The 20,045-nt window shown below is 39.8% G+C and overlaps 1 protein-coding gene and 1 non-coding gene across 2 annotated transcripts; both read right to left on the bottom strand.

Moving 5' to 3' along the window:
* Positions 1-14,829: 14,829 nt before the first annotated feature.
* On the bottom strand, positions 14,830-14,902 carry TRNAE-CUC (transfer RNA glutamic acid (anticodon CUC)). Its single transcript has one exon. It is a non-coding gene; the product is annotated as a tRNA-Glu (tRNA).
* Positions 14,903-15,070: 168 nt separating this feature from the next.
* Positions 15,071-18,250, bottom strand: LOC111886762 (uncharacterized). The gene is made up of 6 exons (XM_023883007.3): positions 17,901-18,250; positions 17,669-17,801; positions 16,765-16,868; positions 16,527-16,671; positions 16,290-16,430; positions 15,071-16,195 (listed from the first exon to the last, which is right to left on the bottom strand). Exons 1-6 carry the CDS (start codon positions 17,939-17,941, stop codon positions 15,248-15,250), a joined length of 1,512 nt encoding a protein of 503 aa, XP_023738775.1. The 5' UTR covers positions 17,942-18,250; the 3' UTR covers positions 15,071-15,247.
* Between the last annotated feature and the right edge of the window lie 1,795 nt (positions 18,251-20,045).

The following is a 20,045-nucleotide window of genomic DNA, read 5'->3' as shown; positions in this document are numbered from 1 at the left end:
AGCAGAACCCAACAGGTCCTCTCACAAAGGGTTTGAGCAGGGTTAAGCACTTACAACATGCGAGAAACATTGGTCTGAAGGACGATATTAGTTTTAGTGATTAGATAGATGTTTAGAAACTTGTAATAGATGAATGTAATTGACATTTGATGATTAAGTAGTGGAGATTTATTTATGAGTAAAGTTTACTATCTTGTGTTGATTGTTTACTATTGTTTAAATTTTGCATGTTTTACTTCCATAATTATTAGATTTTTCAAATTATCCATAGTCAATCATACTTTGGGAGTATTGTCTAAGTGCTTAGACATAGCAAAGGTTTGCTACAACGTTCATGAGTACTTTTGAAATAAGGTTTGAGTATTAGATTAAACCCACGCTCATTTGAACCACTTCATGGAATTTATCACGAGTGATTGTGAGACTACAATATCGTATAATCTTTAAACCGAGATATATGAGTTGTTGTTTACAAGTCGGTTGTGCATTGATAATGCGTAAACGCATCAGTAACTTGATGTTACAAAACGTGTTGTTGTGTATGATTTGATGAGTAAATAGTACAAGCATATAAGTCAAAGTTTATTTGTTCCTTTTATCCTAGGAGGGTAAAAGCGATATCTTGGGCCCCTCAATGATTTTGTGTTGACTTATGTTCCGGGCCAGGTCAGGACTGAATTGATGTGTTCAATTAAATTCTATGTAAAAAAATCAGAAGTCGGGAAACAAACTGTTGGACATTGAGAATGATTATGTTCCATGTCTTTGTCCACATGATATCTTGCAGAACAGAGGATTACATGATCCCTTATCTAAAGGACGCATCATTGACTTGGTCAGAGTTCGACAATGGCTTTTGAGAGCTACGATTGCTAATCGGATTTTAAAGTCGTACTTGCAGTTATAGTTATTAGACTTATCCACGTGGGAGACTGTTGGATTGGGTGTCTAAGCCCATAACTATAATTGGTATGTACTTGAACCGATAGTAGCATGGTCCTTTTGGGTTGCCTTCACCATAGCAATTTGATAGGATGAATTTTGGAGAAAGAGGTTAATTAATGATTTATTAAGATATTATAAGAATAATATATTTATTGAGAAATCATATTATTTAATTAGTATTGATTAGAAATTAATTTGGAATTAATTTAGTGATCAAAAGAGACTGATTAAAAGTACAAGGACTGATATTGCAGATCACTGATAGTTGCAATATTGGGTTGTTGGACTCCCTTGTAAAGGGTTGGACGAAATCTATAGGAGACCCTATAGAAATCGTCCAAGGCCTTCTAGAAAGGGGGTTCATGGACTGCTTGGAGCCTAAGTCGAGAATTAGGGTTTCCACCTAGAAACCCTAGCAGCCACAAGTATTTAAAGCGCCCCTGACCTCTCAATTTCAGCCACTGCTTCCAAGGGAAACCCTAGCCGAAATTCTGCTCTCCTTCTCCTCATTCTTTGCTTGTGGTGTTTGTGACTCCATTAGAGGTGCAACGCTTGAGGCACTAAGCTCTTGAAGGTCAAGATCAAGGAAAGGATTGCATGTTACTACTAGTTAACAAGAAAGGTATTCTTCTAACCCTAGTCTGTTCATTGAATCCGAGAATTGTATGCTAGTTTAGGGTTCTTGATTTAGAAAATTGAATTCTATGTATAACTTGAAAAAAAACCTAGATCCAAAGCAATTAAGGTTACATGTGTCCCATAGGAATGTTGTAATGCTAAAAACCCATCACTTTTCACTCCAATAAGCACTTAATCGATTAAGACAAAGTGCCAAACTCTCAGATCTGATTCTTTATGGTTACCTATCACGTAAAGTTTGCAACTTTACATGCATGCATGGCTTAATGGGGTTCAAGTGCTCAAAAAGAGCTTAACAAAGATCTTAATACATGCAAGGGTCAAGATACACCATAAGGCTTGCATTTTTGCATAAGGGACCCCTAAAACGTCCAGATCTAAGGGCTAAGCTTCTGAAACAACCTTTACTCACAAGGACCAACCAAAATGGACCAAAATATTCCATAAACAAACCCATACTAGATCGACATAAGGAGTTGTCAAGCTAAGAACTTTATACCTCTAATGGCACGAAATGATGATGTTATATCTAGATCTCTAAGCTCCACTGCAAGGAATGAGTCTTCAATCGTCTTCTACCACTTCAAAATACACAAGAACACACCAAAATTCTTCATAAGAGCTCAAAAGCACCAAAACAATGGCTTGGGCGAAATTAGGGTTTAGAAGATGTAGAGGCTAGTAAAAAATGTCCAGTAGGTGAGTTTAAAATGCTTAAATAGGGTGTAAAACCTAAAAATTAGGGTTTTCATCTAGATGGAGTATGCTCCGCATACTCCCAGTACGCTCAACATACTCCATGAAGGTCCACGATCCTTTTTGCCTCGTACGCCCAACATACTCCCTTTTACGCATTGCGTACAAGGCTTAGCCTTTTAACTCACCAACTTCCGGAGGCATAACTTCTTAGTTCTGAGTCTGATTTCGACTATCCTTATATGTAACACCTGAAATCAGAAAGGTCAAGAAAGGAAAGGAAAAACCCTAAGTTAAAGAGGGTTGACTCGTCGAGTCCAGGGAGGAACTCGGCGAGTCGGAGCGGGATCCGGGTGTAAAGTAAGTGACCGACTCGGAGAGTCGGCAAATGGACTCGGCGAGTCTGGTTTGGGTTGGGAAACCCTAATTCCGACACTTGGTACCCTATTTAAGCATCTTATTCTCTTCCCTAGGGCTCATTTGCGGCCCCTATAGTCCAGAACCCCAAACCCTAGCCACCAAAATCGTTTTTGGAGCAAGATCTACCCTTGGTGAAGTAATTTTGAGCTTGGAAGAGAAGAGATTCATAGTGGTGCAAGAGGAGGCCTTGGATCCAGAGTTGGTGGAACTTTTTAAAGCATTTGGAGGTAATGAATCGTTATCCTTGGCTTTCTCCTTTCTAGATCCATCTTTCATGGAGTTTTAGGGTTTCTTTGAGAGTATGTGATGAGAAATTGGTGCATAAGCTAGATCTGGAATTGAGACTCCAGATCTGAGCTCTTTTTGGATCGAAAATGCAGAAAGCCATGTTAGATGCTATGCAAAAGCCTTTCCCCATGAGTTGAGTTCCTCTCTAGCTTGGTTTTTGGTATTATGAGGCAAGAAGCACGTAAAGTTAGCAACTTTATGTTGCTAATGGACTCTAGGAACCCAGATCTATTGTTTGGAGCAAAGGAGAAGCTCTGTGACTCGAAATTATGGAAATGCATGTATGGACTCAGTGAGTCTGGGAGATGACTCAGCGAGTCAGGCTAGATATCAGACTTAAATCGCGTAGCAACTCGGTGAGTCACATGGGTGGACTCGGCGAGTTGGATGAAGATAGGCAGGAACTCGACGAGTTGGAAGAACAACTTGGCGAGTCTGTTGAAGATTGCCTTGAACTCGGTGAGTCAAGTCGCAAAACCCCAAACCCTTCAAGTTAAGACTCGGATCAGTGAGTTGAGTGGAGACCCAGTGAGTTGGACAGGTCAAGACTCGGAAATCAGTAGACTCGGCGAATCATGGTCTGACTCCGCGAGTCGAGTTGAGAATGGAGGAGGTTTCTGAGCTCATGAACTCGGCGAGTCAGTAGGCTGACTCGGTGAGTAGGGTCAACCTGGAAGGTTGACTGTGACCAGGACTTTGACTTTGACCAGAGTTGACTTAGTTGACTTTTGGAGGACTGACAGACTAAGTGTCATATTGATATTGGTAGTTCAGAGAGCTAGAGGAGCAGCGGCTCAGAGGGTTGTCGGTTGGCAGCCAGAGGGTTATCAGCAGAGCTCAGCAGTTCATGTGAGTTTCCTTTCAGTAGGAACGGGTCTAAGGCCACAATGCCGACCCGTTTAGTTAGCAGTAGTTCCGGACTTCGGTCCGACGCAGTAGTTCACTATGCTTGGTGTCTCTGTGATTCAAGCATGTGTATGTGTTATATGTTTTGGACTTCAGTCCGATGCAGTATGCAGTATATGTGTTTATACTAGTTGATATGTGTTTATTCTATGCTATGATCAGTCAGTTCCGGAAATCGGTCCGATGCAGGGGACAAGGTCCCAGTTAGTCCGGGCTTCGGCCCGATGCAGTTTCCGGACTTCGGTCCGATGCAGGGGACAAGGTCCCAGTTAGTCCGGGTTCCGGCCTGATGCAGTTTCCGGACTTCGGTCCGATGCAGGGGGCAAGGCCCCAGTTAGTCCGGGCTTCGGCCCGATGCAGTTTCCGGACTTTGGTCCGATGCAGCGGGCAAGGCCCAGTATGTGCTTTATATGTTATTGTATGGTATGTGGTAGTTTGGGGGAGCTCACTAAGCTTCGTGCTTACGGTTTCAGTTTTTGGTTTCAGGTACTCAGTTTTCAAAAGAGGAGCTCGGAGACGTTTCAATGCACACACCATAGTCAGTTAGCCTAAGAATGTTTTACTCTGATAATAAGTTATGTTTGGAATTAATATTATGAAATTATGTTATGACTTATGATACGGTCTTTATAAATGTGGTTTTAGTAATGTTTTAAAAGAAAATTTTTAGTCGTGAAAGTTGGGTCGTTACAAGTTGGTATCAGAGCCTTGGTTTGAGGGATTCAGACATACTTGAGAGTGTGTCTGGACTCAAACTAAGGAAACGAAAAAAAAAGGTTTTTAAAAGAAAAACATTTTCGAAAAGAATTTTTGAGGAAAGAAAAGAGTTTTAGAAAAAGCGATAAGAAATTTTTAGAAAGAAAAGAACTTTGAAAAGAGAAAAAGGGTGTGGTGCATGCAATCAGCCGAGCTCAAGTAAGTACTCCCAAATTACCTATACAAGTTTATGATTATTTGTTTCAGTTTCAGTTTCAGATCAGTTCAGTTTCAGTTTCAGTAGAACAACATGCTAGTATAGGACTAAGGATCTAGGAGGATGCCTTATGTGCCTGCTTTATGTGTTTTAGCTTGATAAGAATTGCATGCTAGTATTGAGTAGAAAGAGTTGGGATAGCTTGTGTAGGTTATGCCTGCTAGTATGAGATTAGCATTGTATGCTAGTACAGTCTCTCGTAATGAGAATAGTTTCGCATGAGTATGTTCCCTTTATCCGAATGCTGCTTGCTTTGTGCTTTGTGGGACTCTGAGTGATGGGAGTTAGCCATTAGGTGAATACGTCACATCACAAGTGATCAGGGTTGAATAATCTCAGAGTGCTGGATTTGGCCCTACTGCGCAGCTCTCGTATGAGTCTAACCGTTGTAGGGACGAGTCTTTTACTCGAAGGATTATCCGAGCCTCATTGCATGTGATGGTATTCAGGTGGTGGCTAATTGGCATTACAAGGAGGCCTTCAGCAGCTGAGGACTGGTTTGGGTGGAGTCAGAGGTTCCCTAGGGCAAGCCTAGGAAGGTAGTAGCAGAGATCAGTAGCAGGAGAGTGACTTGGTGGAGTTGAGGTAACTCTTGAGGAAAGTACGGATAGATGTGGAAGGTAGTATGGGACCGTATTACTGAAAGCAGAGGATCCGTACTCGAGTCAAGAGGGGCCGAGACAAGACCAGGGAAATTGTAAAGTGTGTGAGAGATCCCTCAGCAGTGGTATGTATATTGATCGGGAAGTGTTATATTTTCAGCATGGTGACATTGCACGAGTTACCAGTTAGCGGTTCAGGTACCGGGGAAGGGTCTGGCTCCGACTCTGGAGTCGGGCAACTTGATGATCAGATGAGGGATTTCATTTTCGCAGAGATTATGCGCAACATCATTGATCAGACTCCATTAATTTTCGGCTCGGTTAGAGAGGTCGTTGTGGAGCTTATGGACAGTCATCTTGAGGCCTTTAGGGCCGGGATAGTTTCAGGGCAGATTGGGGCTCGTCTAGAGCCCGATGCTTATGGAGATCAGGGATCCATCAGGGAGGGAGATCCCATTTCTAGTTTTGCCATCAGGGGACAGGAGTGAGTGGGGCACCCTATCTCCAAGAGATACCTCTGCATGATTGGATAGTTGAGGATGTCTCGCGAGCCATTTGCGAGGATCTGCCCGACATGGTCGGGAGGATCAGTGATAGGTTGACCGTGAAGCTCCAGGATCAGACAGCTGTTGTTCAGACGATGGATGGGGTCGAAAAGGCAACGCAGGAGCGAGAGACGGGCAGTGAGTCGGAAGGGATGAGGAAAACGGATGAGACTCAGGTAGCCACATGTTCAGGCAAGAGGCCCAAGGGGTCGGATTTGAGAACGAGGGACTATTAGAGCCACAGTCGATGCAGAAAGTGTGGTAGGATGCACAAGGGTGCGTGCAGACGTAGAAGTGGTGGCGATGCTGGATGTTTCAAGTACGGCCGGATTGACCATTTTAGCAGAGATTGTACTGTTACCATCACCCAGGAACTTGACCCAATATGTTTCCATTGCAGTCGGAGGGGCCACAAGAAGTCCCACTGTCCGAGTTTGTATACAACAGAGCAGGTGATAGCTCCTGCTCCTGTGACTTCGAGTACCACCAGCGGTTGCCGGGGCCGGGCAAGGGCGCCCACGGCTCGGAGCAGAGTATTCCGGATGATTTCAACAAGGATTCAGGCAGCACTGGATGTTGGGGGTACGTATCTTTTACCAACCTGACAATTATTATTCATGATATTATTGTTATGTTGCTGCATTGATATCAATAAGCATATGTGTTGGGGTATTATATTACCTGCCTATGGTTAAGTTATATGCCATTTGCATACATTGGGATTAGAATGGTGAATTGGAGGTCGTTCCCTCTAGATCAGGTTACTTCAGATGCGGCGACTGTAACATGTATGTGTAAGATTTAGTAGTGCCTCACTACTTGCGGAAGGTGTTAGTCGGGTAATGATCAATTATATTCTCAGTAGTGACAATCCAGAGCTTTTAATGGAGTAGCTAGCGGTCGGTAAGGAAGTGGGTTAGAGATGTTCACCCTAAACGTAAGTTCTCGGGATGCAATCACTAAGTAGATACAGTGAAGGATTGAAGAGTGCTCGGTTAGTTAAGCAGGAATGGTTCGGACCCGGTAAGGGTTAGTTGGAGCACCAACAGAGGTAAACGTAGGCGGGCAGCGGATTACCCCTTTTCATGGAAGGAAGGTTGGGGAATCCTTTCGACCAGTGAGCAGTGAGGAGTTAGCCGGATCCAAGTGGGGGAGAACCCTCCGAGTATACAGGGATAAGAGCACGTAGACCCAGAATGAGTACGCGGCCTCTAAGAAGAAAAGATAGTAGCACAGCGATGGATGTATTGAGGAGTTCAGGATTGGGAGTTTGAGGAACTTCCCAACAGTTAGTTCATGAAATTGAGATGGTTAGTAGCTGGTTGGGAATCCAGGATTGGAGGATCGCCTGTAGGAATCTAGTGAGTCGGAATGAGGATCTTGAGAACGGTTAGCAAGAGATGATTCCGTGTTAGTAGCCAGTGGCAGAGACAGCATGCAGGGTTGTGTAGATTCAGGAGTTGGGAGTTTGGAAACTTCCCAACAATAGTTTCATGTATCCAGATTAGTAGACAGTTGGTTTAGGAACCAAGCCGAAGACTTCCTCGACGAAACGTGAAGTATATCAAGGATATAAGATGTCGAGGTTGATGCAGTATTCGATGAATGAGGGCTGGTTTTGAGAAATCAGAATGAGGGATCGCTAGCAGGACTAGGGATAGTCAGGATGTCCTCGGAATAGTAGGTTAGTAAAGCAGTCAGATAGTAGTAGTGTTGTAAGTCTGCGGGGGTAGCCGTAGCATTCACTAGCAGTCAGATAGTAGTAGTAGTGTTATAAGTCTACGGGGGTAGCCGTAGCATTCACTAGCAGTCAGGTAGTAGTAGAGTGTTGTAAGTCTGCGGGGGTAGCTGTAGCATTCACTAGCAGTCAGATAGTAGTAGAGTGTTGTAAGTCTGCGGGGGTAGTCGTAGCATTCACTAGCAGTCAGATAGTAGTGGAGTGTTGTAAGTCTACGGGGGTAGCCGTAGCATTCACTAGCAGCCAGATAGTATTAGAGAGTTGTAAGTCCGCAGGTGTAGCCGTGGCCTTTATCAGATTGGTAGGCAGCATGAGCGCGTTGTTGGACGTGGGGAAAGCAGTAGTACCCACCAATTCGGGTGCAGCAGTGAGGATATGGGAATCCACGGGTTAGATTTCGGATTTCCCAAATGGTTCAGTTATGGTTAAGTCGGCGATTTGGCAATAGATCGTCACCTCAATTATGAGATTAGGGAAGCAGTGGACCGCTTGGTTTCACGTATGTTAAGGGCTACCGCTAGTCTGGGAGCCATCATTTTTAGTCTTGGATCTAATGATGTCAGGGCCGTAGTGACAGGAGAACTAGTGGAAACTAGTTCCAAAGAATGATTTCGTTCAGAAGTCGTGGGAGTGACAAAGTAAGGAGTCCTTGGACTCCACAGTTGAGTTGGAACTTGGTGTTGCAGATAACCGACGAATGATTGGAGACCAGGAAGGTCTCGAGATATTTGGGAAGTAGCCATAAGGCAGTTCAGTGTTTCAGTCAGCTCAGTGTTTCAGGCAGTTCAGTGTTTCAGGCAGTTTAGTGTTTCAGTCAGTTCAGTGTTTCAGTTAGTTTAGTGTTTCAGTTAGTTTAGTGTTTCAGGCAGTTCAGTGTTTCAGGCAGTTTAGTGTTTCAGTCAGTTCAGTGTTTTAGGCAGTTCAGTGTTTCAGGCAGTTCAGTGTTTCAGTCAGTTCAGTGTTTCAGGCAGTTCAGTGTTTTAGGTAGTTCAGTGTATCAGGCAGTTCAGTGTTGTAGGCAGTTCAGTGTTTCGGATAGTTGCAGTGTGATGGTCAGTATTAGTATGTGTGTTGGAATGCAAGTGCTGACGGTATAGTTGGTTGATTTGGAAATGGCAAGTCCCTCTCAGCAGGATCAGTTGAGCCTTCTGCCAAGTATAAGTGATATGTAAGGATAGTTAGGCAGGTAGCTTTTCTTTCAAGATGGAAGGCTTGAGTTAGTAGGAGCTGAGTAATCAGATGGGAGATAAGCAGGTTGGTTTCAACAACATCGTTTCAGTATGAGCGACAGAGTGGATAGAACAGTTATAGATAATCGAAGTATCTTCAGAAGTCGCTGGAAGCAACTAGTAGGTTGCGATGGGGTGTAGTGACCGGTGGGAGTCCGGTAACTCAGATATCGGCAGATTAGTTGGACCAGGGTGGTCTCAGTACATCCGGTAGGCGGATGAGGGGCAACAAAATTTTCAGTCGGAGGAAGTAACGTTAAGGAAATTATGGAAAAGAGAAGAATTCAGTATGTACCAACAGTAGTGACCAGCACTGAGAGTGGCTGGAGTGATGGAAAAAAGGGTTAAAGTCACCAGGCAAGGGTGTTGATGCGGATTGCAGGTCAGTTGACCATAGAGAACTTCGAGGACGAAGTTTAGTTTAAGTGGGGGAGAGTTGTAACACCCGAAATTAGAAAGGTCAAGAAAGGAAAGGAAAAACCCTAAGTTAAAGAGGGTTGACTCGTCGAGTCCAGGGAGGAACTCGGCGAGTCGGAGCGGGATCCGGGTGTAAAGTAAGTGACCGACTCGGAGAGTCGGCAAGTGGACTTGGCGAGTCTGGTCTGGGTTGGGAAACCCTAATTCCGACACTTGGTACCCTATTTAAGCATCTTATTCTCTTCCCTAGGGCTCATTTGCAGCCCCTATAGTCCAGAACCCCAAACCCTAGCCACCAAAATCGTTTTTGGAGCAAGATCTACCCTTGGTGAAGTAATTTGGAGCTTGGAAGAGAAGAGATTCATAGTGGTGCAAGAGGAGGCCTTGGATCCAGAGTTGGTGGAACTTTTTAAAGCATTTGGAGGTAATGAATCGTTATCCTTGGCTTTCTCCTTTCTAGATCCATCTTTCATGGAGTTTTAGGGTTTCTTTGAGAGTATGTGATGAGAAATTGGTGCATAAGCTAGATCTGGAATTGAGACTCCAGATCGAAGCTCTTTTTGGATCGAAAATGCAGAAAGCCATGTTAGTTGCTATGCAAAAGCCTTTCCCCATGATTTGAGTTCCTCTCTAGCTTGGTTTTTGGTATTATGAGGCAAGAAGCACGTAAAGTTAGCAACTTTATGTTGCTAATGGACTCTAGGAACCCAGATCTATTGTTTGGAGCAAAGGAGAAGCTCTGTGACTCGAAATTATGGAAATGCATGTATGGACTCGGTGAGTCTGGGAGATGACTCAGCGAGTCAGGCTAGATATCAGACTTAAATCGCGTAGCAACTCGGGGAGTCACATGGGTGGACTCGGCGAGTTGGATGAAGATAGGCAGGAACTCGACGAGTTGGAAGAACAACTCGGCGAGTCTGTTGAAGATTGCCTTGAACTCGGCGAACCTGTTCTTGGACTCGGCGAGTCAAGTCGTGAAACCCCAAACCCTTCGAGTTAAGACTCGGATCAGTGAGTTGAGCGGGGACCCATTGAGTTGGACAGGTCAAGACTTGGAAATCAGTAGACTCGGCGAGTCATGGTCTGACTCGGCGAGTCGAGTTGAGAAGGGAGGAGGTTTCTGATCTCATGAACTCGGCGAGTCAGTAGGCTGACTCGGCGAGTAGGGTCAACCTGGAAGGTTGACTGTAACCAGGACTTTGACTTTGACCAGAGTTGACTTAGTTGACTTTTGGAGGACTGACAGACTAAGTGTCATATTGATATTGGTAGTTCGGAGAGCTAGAGGAGCAGCGGCTCAGAGGGTTGTCGGTTGGCAGCCAGAGGGTTATCAGCAGAGCTCAGCAGTTCATGTGAGTTTCCTTTCAGTAGGAACGGGTCTAAGGCCACAATGCCGGCCCGTTTAGTTAGCAGTAGTTCCAGACTTCGGTCCGACGCAGTAGTTCAGTATGCTTGGTGTCTCTGTGATTCAAGCATGTGTATGTGTTATATGTTTCAGACTTCAGTCCGATGCAGTATATGTGTTTATACTAGTTGATATGTGTTTATGCTATGCTATGATCAGTCAGTTCCGGAACTTGGTCCGATGCAGGGGACAAGGTCCCAGTTAGTCCGGGCTTCGGCCCGATGCAGTTTCTGGACTTCGGTCCGATGCAGGGGACAAGGTCCCAGTTAGTCCGGGTTCCGGCCCGATGCAATTTCCGGACTTCGGTCCGATGCAGGGGGCAAGGCCCCAGTTAGTCCAGGCTTCGACCCGATGCAGTTTTCGGACTTTGGTCCGATGCAGCGGGCAAGGCCCAGTATGTGCTTTATATGTTATTGTATGGTATGTGGTAGTTTGGGGGAGATCACTAAGCTTCGTGCTTATGGTTTCAGTTTTTGGTTTCAGGTACTCAGTTTTTAAAAGAGGAGCTCGGAGACGTTGCAATGCACACACCATAGTCAGTTAGTTTGGGAATGTTTTACTCTGATAATAAGTTATGTTTGGAATTAATATTATGAAATTATGTTGTGACTTATGATACGGTCTTTATAAATGTGGTTTTAGTAATGTTTTAAAAGAAAATTTGTAGTCGTGAAAATTGGGTCGTTACATTATATCCACGAAAAGGTGAGAAGAAGCTCTACACTTCTATCAACTCATCCTTTCTTTGAAACTTCCCGAAAAAAGAATACAATTTCCATAAAAGCCTAAACTGCCACTTTATAGGTATACCCTTGGGCTCTAAATCACCAACTGGACTCCCAGATCATCTAACTTACATTACCAACACCCAAATGGGTCTAAATCCCTCTTTTCCAAAGGCCCTAAGCCTTATGATACCTGATCTTCGGGTCACCGCCCCGCATTAGGAAACGATTCATAACATGGTGTTACATGTCTGAACGAATGCTTTGCACCATAAATAATGTCATGCACACTCTTATGTTCCCCTCCCATCTTCCACCTGAGTTATGGGTTGAAGCTCTTAACATTGCAAATCATCTCCTCATTATCATTCCATCAACTTCTATTGAATACGAAACCATATATGTCTGCCTTTTCCAACGTCATCCTATCTATACGCATCTTTGTGTATTTAGGTGCCTATGCTACCCAATATCCACTTCTTTGTTACCAATGTTACAATAGTGTATTGTGACAATGCAAGTGTTGTTTATCTTTCTACCAATCCAGTTTAACATCAACGTACGAAACACATTAAGATTGATATCCACTTTGTCCCGGAAAAAATTGGTATGGGCCATATATATATATATATATATATATATATATATATATATATATATATATATATATATATATATATATATATATATATATATATATATATATATATAGGGTGAGATTCAATAAAGAACCATAATTAACCAAGGAACCAAGGACCAATCTTTTTTTCAACTTTTAGAACTTATTTTTTATCAAAAAAAAAAGCTAAAAATACAGAAATTCATAACTTTTTATCCTTTTTCCAATGATATAAAATTCGATTTTTTTTTATATTTTTTTACGTCAAGTTCACAATGTGAATCTTTGAAAATTCACACGGTGAATCCGAAAAATATTTTTCACTTTCACAATGTTAATATATGAATTTAGATATTTTTAGATTTTTTTTTCGATAAAGAATAAGTTCTATAAATTGAAAAAAAGATTTGGTTCCTTGAAGAACCCATAATTATGGTTCTCTATTGAACTTTTCCCTATATATATATATATATATATATATATATATATATATATATATATATATATATATATATATATATATATATATATATATATATATATATATATATATGGATTTTACATGTGCGGTCTTCATCTCGGTACACAATGTAGATCTTCACAAAGAGACTCGGCCAATTACCCATATTTCGACTATGGGGGCTGGGGTAGACCTGCACAAAAAGACCGGTCTCGGACCCAAAAAAAGACCGAGACTGAACCGATTTAAAACGAGACCGGACCGAAAAAAGATCGGCTCGAGACCTGCCACTCTCCTGCTCGTACCTCGCTAACAACCGTCAACAACCAGTGTTGCAACAACTCCTAAATCAATAGGACCATCCTGGACCGATCCGAAAAGATCGGACCGTTCCGAGACCGGTCAAAAAAAAAAAGACCAGACTGGTCCGAGATTGAACGAGACCGATCTGGAAAAAAAAAAAACCATAACCAAACTTTATAAATATATAATTTTTGTGTTAATTATACACTTTTTGATCACAAAATATCTAATTTATTTCATTTTTTCTTTTATTAAATTTAAATTATCACTTTTAATAAATCTTAATTTATCATTTTGGTGATAATCTCATATTTGTTAATGAAAAAAACTCGAAACTAAAACAAAAGAATCGAAAAATACCGAAACCGAACAAAAAAAACCCATAAATCAAACCAAAAAATGCGCATGGAAGACTGAGAGACGAGAATCAAAAAGACCGGTCCGTTCTGAGAAAAAGACCGGTCCATTCTGAGACCGATCTCAAAAGACCGGACCGTTTCAAGACTTGTTTGGGACCACCAATATGCAACTCTAGCCTCGGGGGATGTATTTTAGTCCATTGGGCTCGGCCCGTGTAATATTGTGTTTCCAGGTTATGTTGCATTGTGTATGTATACTTGTCTAACGAGAGATATGTTTTCATCGGAAAATAGTATAAACCATAGAGATATGTTTTCATCGGAAAATAGTATAAACCATATAATATAGGGTCTTGAATATTAACTTTGAAGTATGCGTTTTAAGATTATGTTAAATTTAAACTACGTCTTCTATATGCAAAAGTTGCTTCATAATAGGTTAGAAGGCTTTCAACAATCACTCAATCACGGAGCTATTTGTTTGTGGTTTGTAATATTAGATTATTGAAGTCATGGCGAAAAGAATATAAATAAATAGTCAGATTAATGATTAAAATTGGTATTATTTATAATTACTAAAGTACAAACCCGTGATATATAATTGTTTAGAAAAAAGTAGTTGGTTTTACAAATTGTTTAGAAAAAGGTAGTTGGTTTTACAAAAACTACGTATAATATTTTAATCAAAGTATTGATGAACCTTTTCTCAGTCTTTTTTTAAAGTAATGATTGTAACGTTACGTCGAAAATGGCAAACTATAACACCTCATAACAACAAATGGACATTTGGATTGCCTTTAAAAAAACATATTCATGGCAAACGTGTATTTACCACCTAACTAAAATAATAAGAATGAATCTATTAAGTTAATATATGAGGTAATACTACTAACAACACATAACATTCAATTTATGAGTGACATCTAGTGTTACTAACAAAAGTACAAAACAATTAAGTGTATTAGCCATCTAAATCCTGCAATGATATCTACACATCTTGGAAAATATTCATCTCAACCACGAGACTCACTCTCATTGCAAGATCAAATATCTACATATGTTATATATGTTAGCACAAAAAGTTGTTCTTGCTTCAATAAATAGTACACTCGCTGCACGTACCTTGCTATTACATGTATCACCTGGGAGTGCATGTGAGATGGTTTTGGTGAGTTATATATATGCCAACAATAACAACAATAATTAAAGGTCAATTAACCATAAGAAAATTCAGTATTTGCTTATAATATGAATGATGCAGATGCATATATCTGGTTTCAAGACCAGGCCAACATGGAACATGCGTCGATTCTTTATCTTAAAATTTTCATCCTAAGAACACATGATATCTCATCATTTATTATAGTTGATTGGTACACATGTCTTGTCTTTTTCTTCATAATCTTCTAGGAACACACCCTTCCATCATTAGCCAACCTTGGGACACAAGCTATTCCTTTCTAATATTTTTATAAATCAAATTGGGAGAAAAATAGGTGTAAAAACATTTTGCTTGATGTGCATGCTGTTTGTTATTTGCTCGAAATAAAAAAAAAATTCCGTTGCCGGGACTTGAACCCGGGTCTCTCGGGTGAGAGCCGAGTATCCTAACCAACTAGACTACAACGGATTGTTGATTGAAAGCCACGCAGAAGCATTATGACTTTAAGTAATCCTGCTTTTGATAATATATTTGTCTATATCGGATCAAGTTGTTTTAATCTTTTTAATAAACGCTACTTTTGGGGTTCGTTGGTGGGTCAAATAGTTTTAAAGAACTTCGGATCCATATACCATATGCAGCTGAAAAATTAATAAATTTCATATACTCGTAACAGTTTGAACATCGTAGTATTACAACTCTCTAGTCTAATCCTAGCAAAGTCAACAGCAAGACGCTGATACTAATTGACCCACCAACAAACACATTACACATATCACATAACCAAACCAATCTACACAAAACTTGTATGGACTATGAAGTAGTATTGGTGGCTCTAAAAGCCGCTAATCTTGCTACAAAATCATCATAATCAGGAAGTTTAGGATGCACATGTCCATGTCCATGGCCTTGACTCAAATCCGTAACTGCCCTCGCAAGCCCTTTTTTAGTTTCCTCTGTTTCCAAAGATTCCACCTCAACAGGAAGTGAAGTTATCCGTGTCGGAGCATGAGCTGATTGTCTAAAATCACAACCTAATTTGTTCAATGTCTTTCTCTCCCTGATTCTTTTATTATTCTCTTCCTCTTCTTCATCATCATATGAAACTTTGGATGTTGGTGTTTCTTTTGAAATTTCATTGTGGCCATGAGAGCCTGACACTGCCTGTAATGGTCTTCGAACCCTCATTGATCTTGGTACTGATGGCTGCTGCTTAGGAGGTGTAGTAAGTGTAGCATTTGAATTCGTTGCCGCTTCTGTTTTAACGTAAGGAGGGCCCACTGACCTTAATGTACATGTACCCTTAGAAGCACTTTTTTGGGTATACTTATCTGGTTTCAAGTAAGGAGGCAATGATGATTTTGATGCATCATAAACTCCTCCTCCATCCTCAGAAGCACTACTACTACTGCTGCTGCTACTATTATCATCTTGGCTAATTGTGGAACAACTACTTCTACTACTACTACTTGTACTTGACCAATAAGGGGAATGTTTGACTTTCACCTCCTCCTCTTTCTCTTTCTTTACAACTTCACCCCTTGACTTGTAAGGCAAACTGTTTCCAGTCCTCTGCTTATTGTTATTTTTCGTTTCAACTTCAGCTTCAGCCCAAGATTTGTATTTGTATGGGAATTCATTTTCAACTGTATGCTCCTTTTTTGCAACTTTACTTTGCTTCTTTTCTGTTGTTTCAACCCCATTTTGATGATGAAGTTTAGGTAATTGTTTGTTTCTTTCATTCACATTTTCACACGAATCCTGCAAAAACCAAAACATATGTCTTATTAATTTTCTTAAAAAATATAATAACAATAATGTTTAACAGTTAGAAGAAAATCAGAAAATGGTTTACCTGTACAAACTGAGGTGGTTTGTATAATTTATGTTCTGAAGCCTTTGGAACCCATTCTATACCATATTCCAGTGTAATCTCTAGCATCATTACCTGCTTTATGTCCTCACTAGGAGTCTCTGCCTTCAAGTTCTTCACAAACTAATAACAACATAATTCTTTCCCTTTTACTTTTACTTGATCAAAAGAATTAATAAAAAAAAAACATGTTTTTGATTATGTAGATGTAGTAAGCACCTCTTTGTTGACATAAGGTTCAAGAGAATTTCCATATCTTTCAGCAAATAAACTTCTGAGTTCACGCAATTCTGGCAAATCGGCAAATCTTGCAGCAGCAAACATCAAAGTTGAGATAGATTCCTTGCATTCCTCTGGGCATTCCCTATAGATCATGAAGAATTAATTTGTTAATTTTTTTTTTTAATATTACATGAACCTTTATAAGTAATAAATATGAAAAAGTTTACTAGTTTACTTTTGCTTATCCATGGCTGAGAGATGATTTAGAATGAGCAAGCATGATTGTTCGACAAATTCATAACATGATGACAGATTTTGGTCAACATATAACTGTTCAACCTGTTTCCATCAAGTAAAGTTTTCATTAGAACAAAAGAATCTTTAAAGAGAAGTCTTTTTGAGATTATTTAGAGAATAAAAGGATCTTTAAAGAACTCAATCACATCACAACCTAAAAGTTTAAATGCTTACATTTAATATTTGAATAGAAGTCTTTTGAGAATAAAAGAATCTTTAAAAGTAGAGTTTCATTAGTAAAAGGCATAAATGATCAATTTATATATCTAAGTTATCACATGAACCTTAGTCATAAACCTGCCTAATCTACATCCAAATTTAATCTAATGTTTTATGTTGATAAATCAGTTTTTATCATACTAAAGAGGTCATCATCCTAATGAAATCAAACAGATAGATAAATTCACATTTTGGACCCACAAATACATATTTTTATACCTTAGACATAATTTAATGGAATCATAATTCTTGTCAAGTATGGTACACATATATTCCCAGCTGTTCTTACGCTATCATCCTTGAATTATATGCTTTTTAGAAATAGCAAAACATCTCTTACACAATCAAGTATCCGAATAAATGCTTGTTTATGCAATCAAGACTCCTATCAGATGCAAGTTAATGCCATGTTCTAAAATTTCTAAAATCAAACAGCCACAAACTCTTCGGATGTGAAATCAATCTATTTATGTTGTATCAAATTCAAATGGTGCATTAACAGAGGATGATTGTATTCAATGGTGCTGATTGTCATAAACCTTAAATTAATTACATCAATCCATTTTTATTTTCAAACTAAAAAGAGAATACAAGAAGATCAAGAAAGTTAAAGAAGTAATTACCCTGCCATAGGCATTGGAATCAAGACCATTCTTAAGAAGATCAGCAACATCGTTCCTCAGAAACTTCTGCATTGCGTTCCTCTTTCTCTTTATAATCTCAATTCTCCTTCTTGTCATCTTGATTTCTGACTTGCTGATATCGCAAACAAACAATACACGAAAACAAATCAAATACGAACAGATTTGAACGAGAAAAATCACAAAAAAATAACTCCGTGAGAGAATTGCTTACCATTTCGAGTAAAACTTGCTTCTTAATATTGCGTCAAACATGTTTGCGTTTCTATTAATTCCTCAAACCCTTACTTTTGTAACTCCAGACGAACGATTATCAAAAACCGCGATCAAAAACTTCAAACGACCGCCATTGCAGCGAGAATCTAGGTTCGCAAGCAGCAATAATATCAACCAATGAATCAGAATGGAGAAGGATAAAACGAATTTGATTCAGAAATCCAAGAGAATATCGCATACAGATATATATGATACACACAGATGTTGGAAATATATTTTCTTATCGATATTTGAATGTATATACGCAGATTTTGTAACGAAGAGGATGAAGGGGGTGAGTGAAATCAGGTGAGCTGGACAATTCAATATTTGTCCATAAGTTTCAACGATGGGACCATGTCAAACAGAATATGACCCTTTTTTTCTGCAAGATCAACGGCTGAGATGAGTTTGTGAGATAGTGGGACACCGATAACATGGTGCGTGTATGACACGAGATGTTTTCTCCGCCGAATATACTAACGGAGTGGGTTGCCACGTCGGAACAGCTTTTTGCCGAAATGACAATAATACCCAGAAAACACCGGCAAATAAACCGTCGAGTACCCGTACTTTTTATTTTATATTTTTTAATTGCGAATTTTCATATTTTAATTTGCCGGATAACATTATATATTTGTTTGTTATTTTATAAACCGATGACATGATTCGGTAAATTATTTATGATTATCGGTTTCTAAATCATTTAAAAACATATGTATATTTTCCACATTTCCATTAGAGATTGGTTTCTCTATATATTTTGTGTAAAATCTTTTGATATTGTATGATTATCGTTCTTAAAAAACAACAAGATAATTTTTCTGATACATTTTATTTGGGATAGTGTTTGTATGACCAGAAAATAGTGATATGACGATATCTGAAAATTTTAAATGTTATAACTCTAGAAAACATATGTATATTTTTGACAATGCGATAGAGATATTTGCTAAAGATTTTTTTTTTTTTCGAATTAAAATAGGTTGGATCAAAACATGGATGATGTTAAAGGAAGTTATTTTTGGAAAACAATCAGGAATCGTATGCCAATTGTCTAGTTAAAACTTAAAAGATAGGAAGTATATGTCATGGCTCCATGCATTTAGCTGGCACTTGGGACAATGACATTTATGTAACTTATGTCTTTCCAAATTAGTGACCAAATCTCCTACAAATTGCAAGGAGAAATTACATATGGAAAGTAATTCGTATACAACAGTTTTTTGCCATACATAATAATTTATGCATTATTGAATTGTATAGTACAACATTTTAAAGCACCAGTTGTTATGTATGTAGAAAAATTATTGTGTACAAATCATCTCTCATTCCATATAGTTAATAGAGAAAATTACACTATTGGTCCTGCCAAAAGTTGTATGGAGGGACAATTATGGAAACATTTATGAATTTGGTCCATATGGTTTGTAAATATTGCTCGTTGGTCTTGTGGTTTTCTTTTGTAGCCTCCCTTATTCACAGAACCATCAACCATTTTTTTTTCCTAAACACCACCTTCACCATGAACCACTTCACCTGAACATCGGTCGCCCATCAAGGAGCCCAACCTCCACACCACCCGTTTCTAACCTCTACACCATCGAAAACAACAATCGTTGCTGCCACCACCCTCGAAAATGGTTGCCTTCAAATGCTACCACCTAACAATCAAACCTGATGTTGAATACCAAAAACCATTTTTGAAACTCACCTTCATGAAAACCGCCTAGAACTGCCACGAAATTAGTCCCCGAAAACCATCTCAAACACCTCCTGGAATGTGATCCCCTTTTCGTCTCAGTCGTCGATGGAGAAGATTTAGGTTCGATCCGAGCTTGCTTCTCCAATCCGAATCTCCCTCTTCTACGATTTACAAGTTTAGGGTTCATTTTTTGAGATTTGAATGATGACCGGTGATGGTTACAGGAGGTACTTGCGGCGATAGGTGGAGGTTTCGGAAATTAAAAAGAGGATAGTGAATAGAGAGAGAGAAAGGGAGCAATCTGTGAGAGAGAGAAAGAGAGTGGCAGAGATTACCGATCGAATTCAAAGAAGAAGAAGAAGAAGAAGAAGAAGAAGAAGAAAGGAATTTGGGGAAATG

Source organism: Lactuca sativa, chromosome 4 (assembly GCF_002870075.4).
Source record: "Lactuca sativa cultivar Salinas chromosome 4, Lsat_Salinas_v11, whole genome shotgun sequence".
NCBI lineage: Eukaryota > Viridiplantae > Streptophyta > Magnoliopsida > Asterales > Asteraceae > Lactuca > Lactuca sativa.
The sequence above is the reverse complement of the archived record's forward strand: the minus strand, read 5'-3'. Positions and strand labels throughout refer to the sequence as shown.

Bases quoted from the DNA above. Each gene is read 5' to 3' on its own strand.
- LOC111886762 (XM_023883007.3), bottom strand. From the start codon at position 17,941: ATGTTTGACGCAATATTAAGAAGCAAGTTTTACTCGAAATG. The intron at 16,869-17,668 runs GTAATTACTTCT...TGATGGAAACAG, and splicing joins ATTCCAATGCCTATGGCAGG to GTTGAACAGTTATATGTTGA. The intron at 16,431-16,526 runs GTGCTTACTACA...TGTTGTTATTAG, and splicing joins AACCTTATGTCAACAAAGAG to TTTGTGAAGAACTTGAAGGC.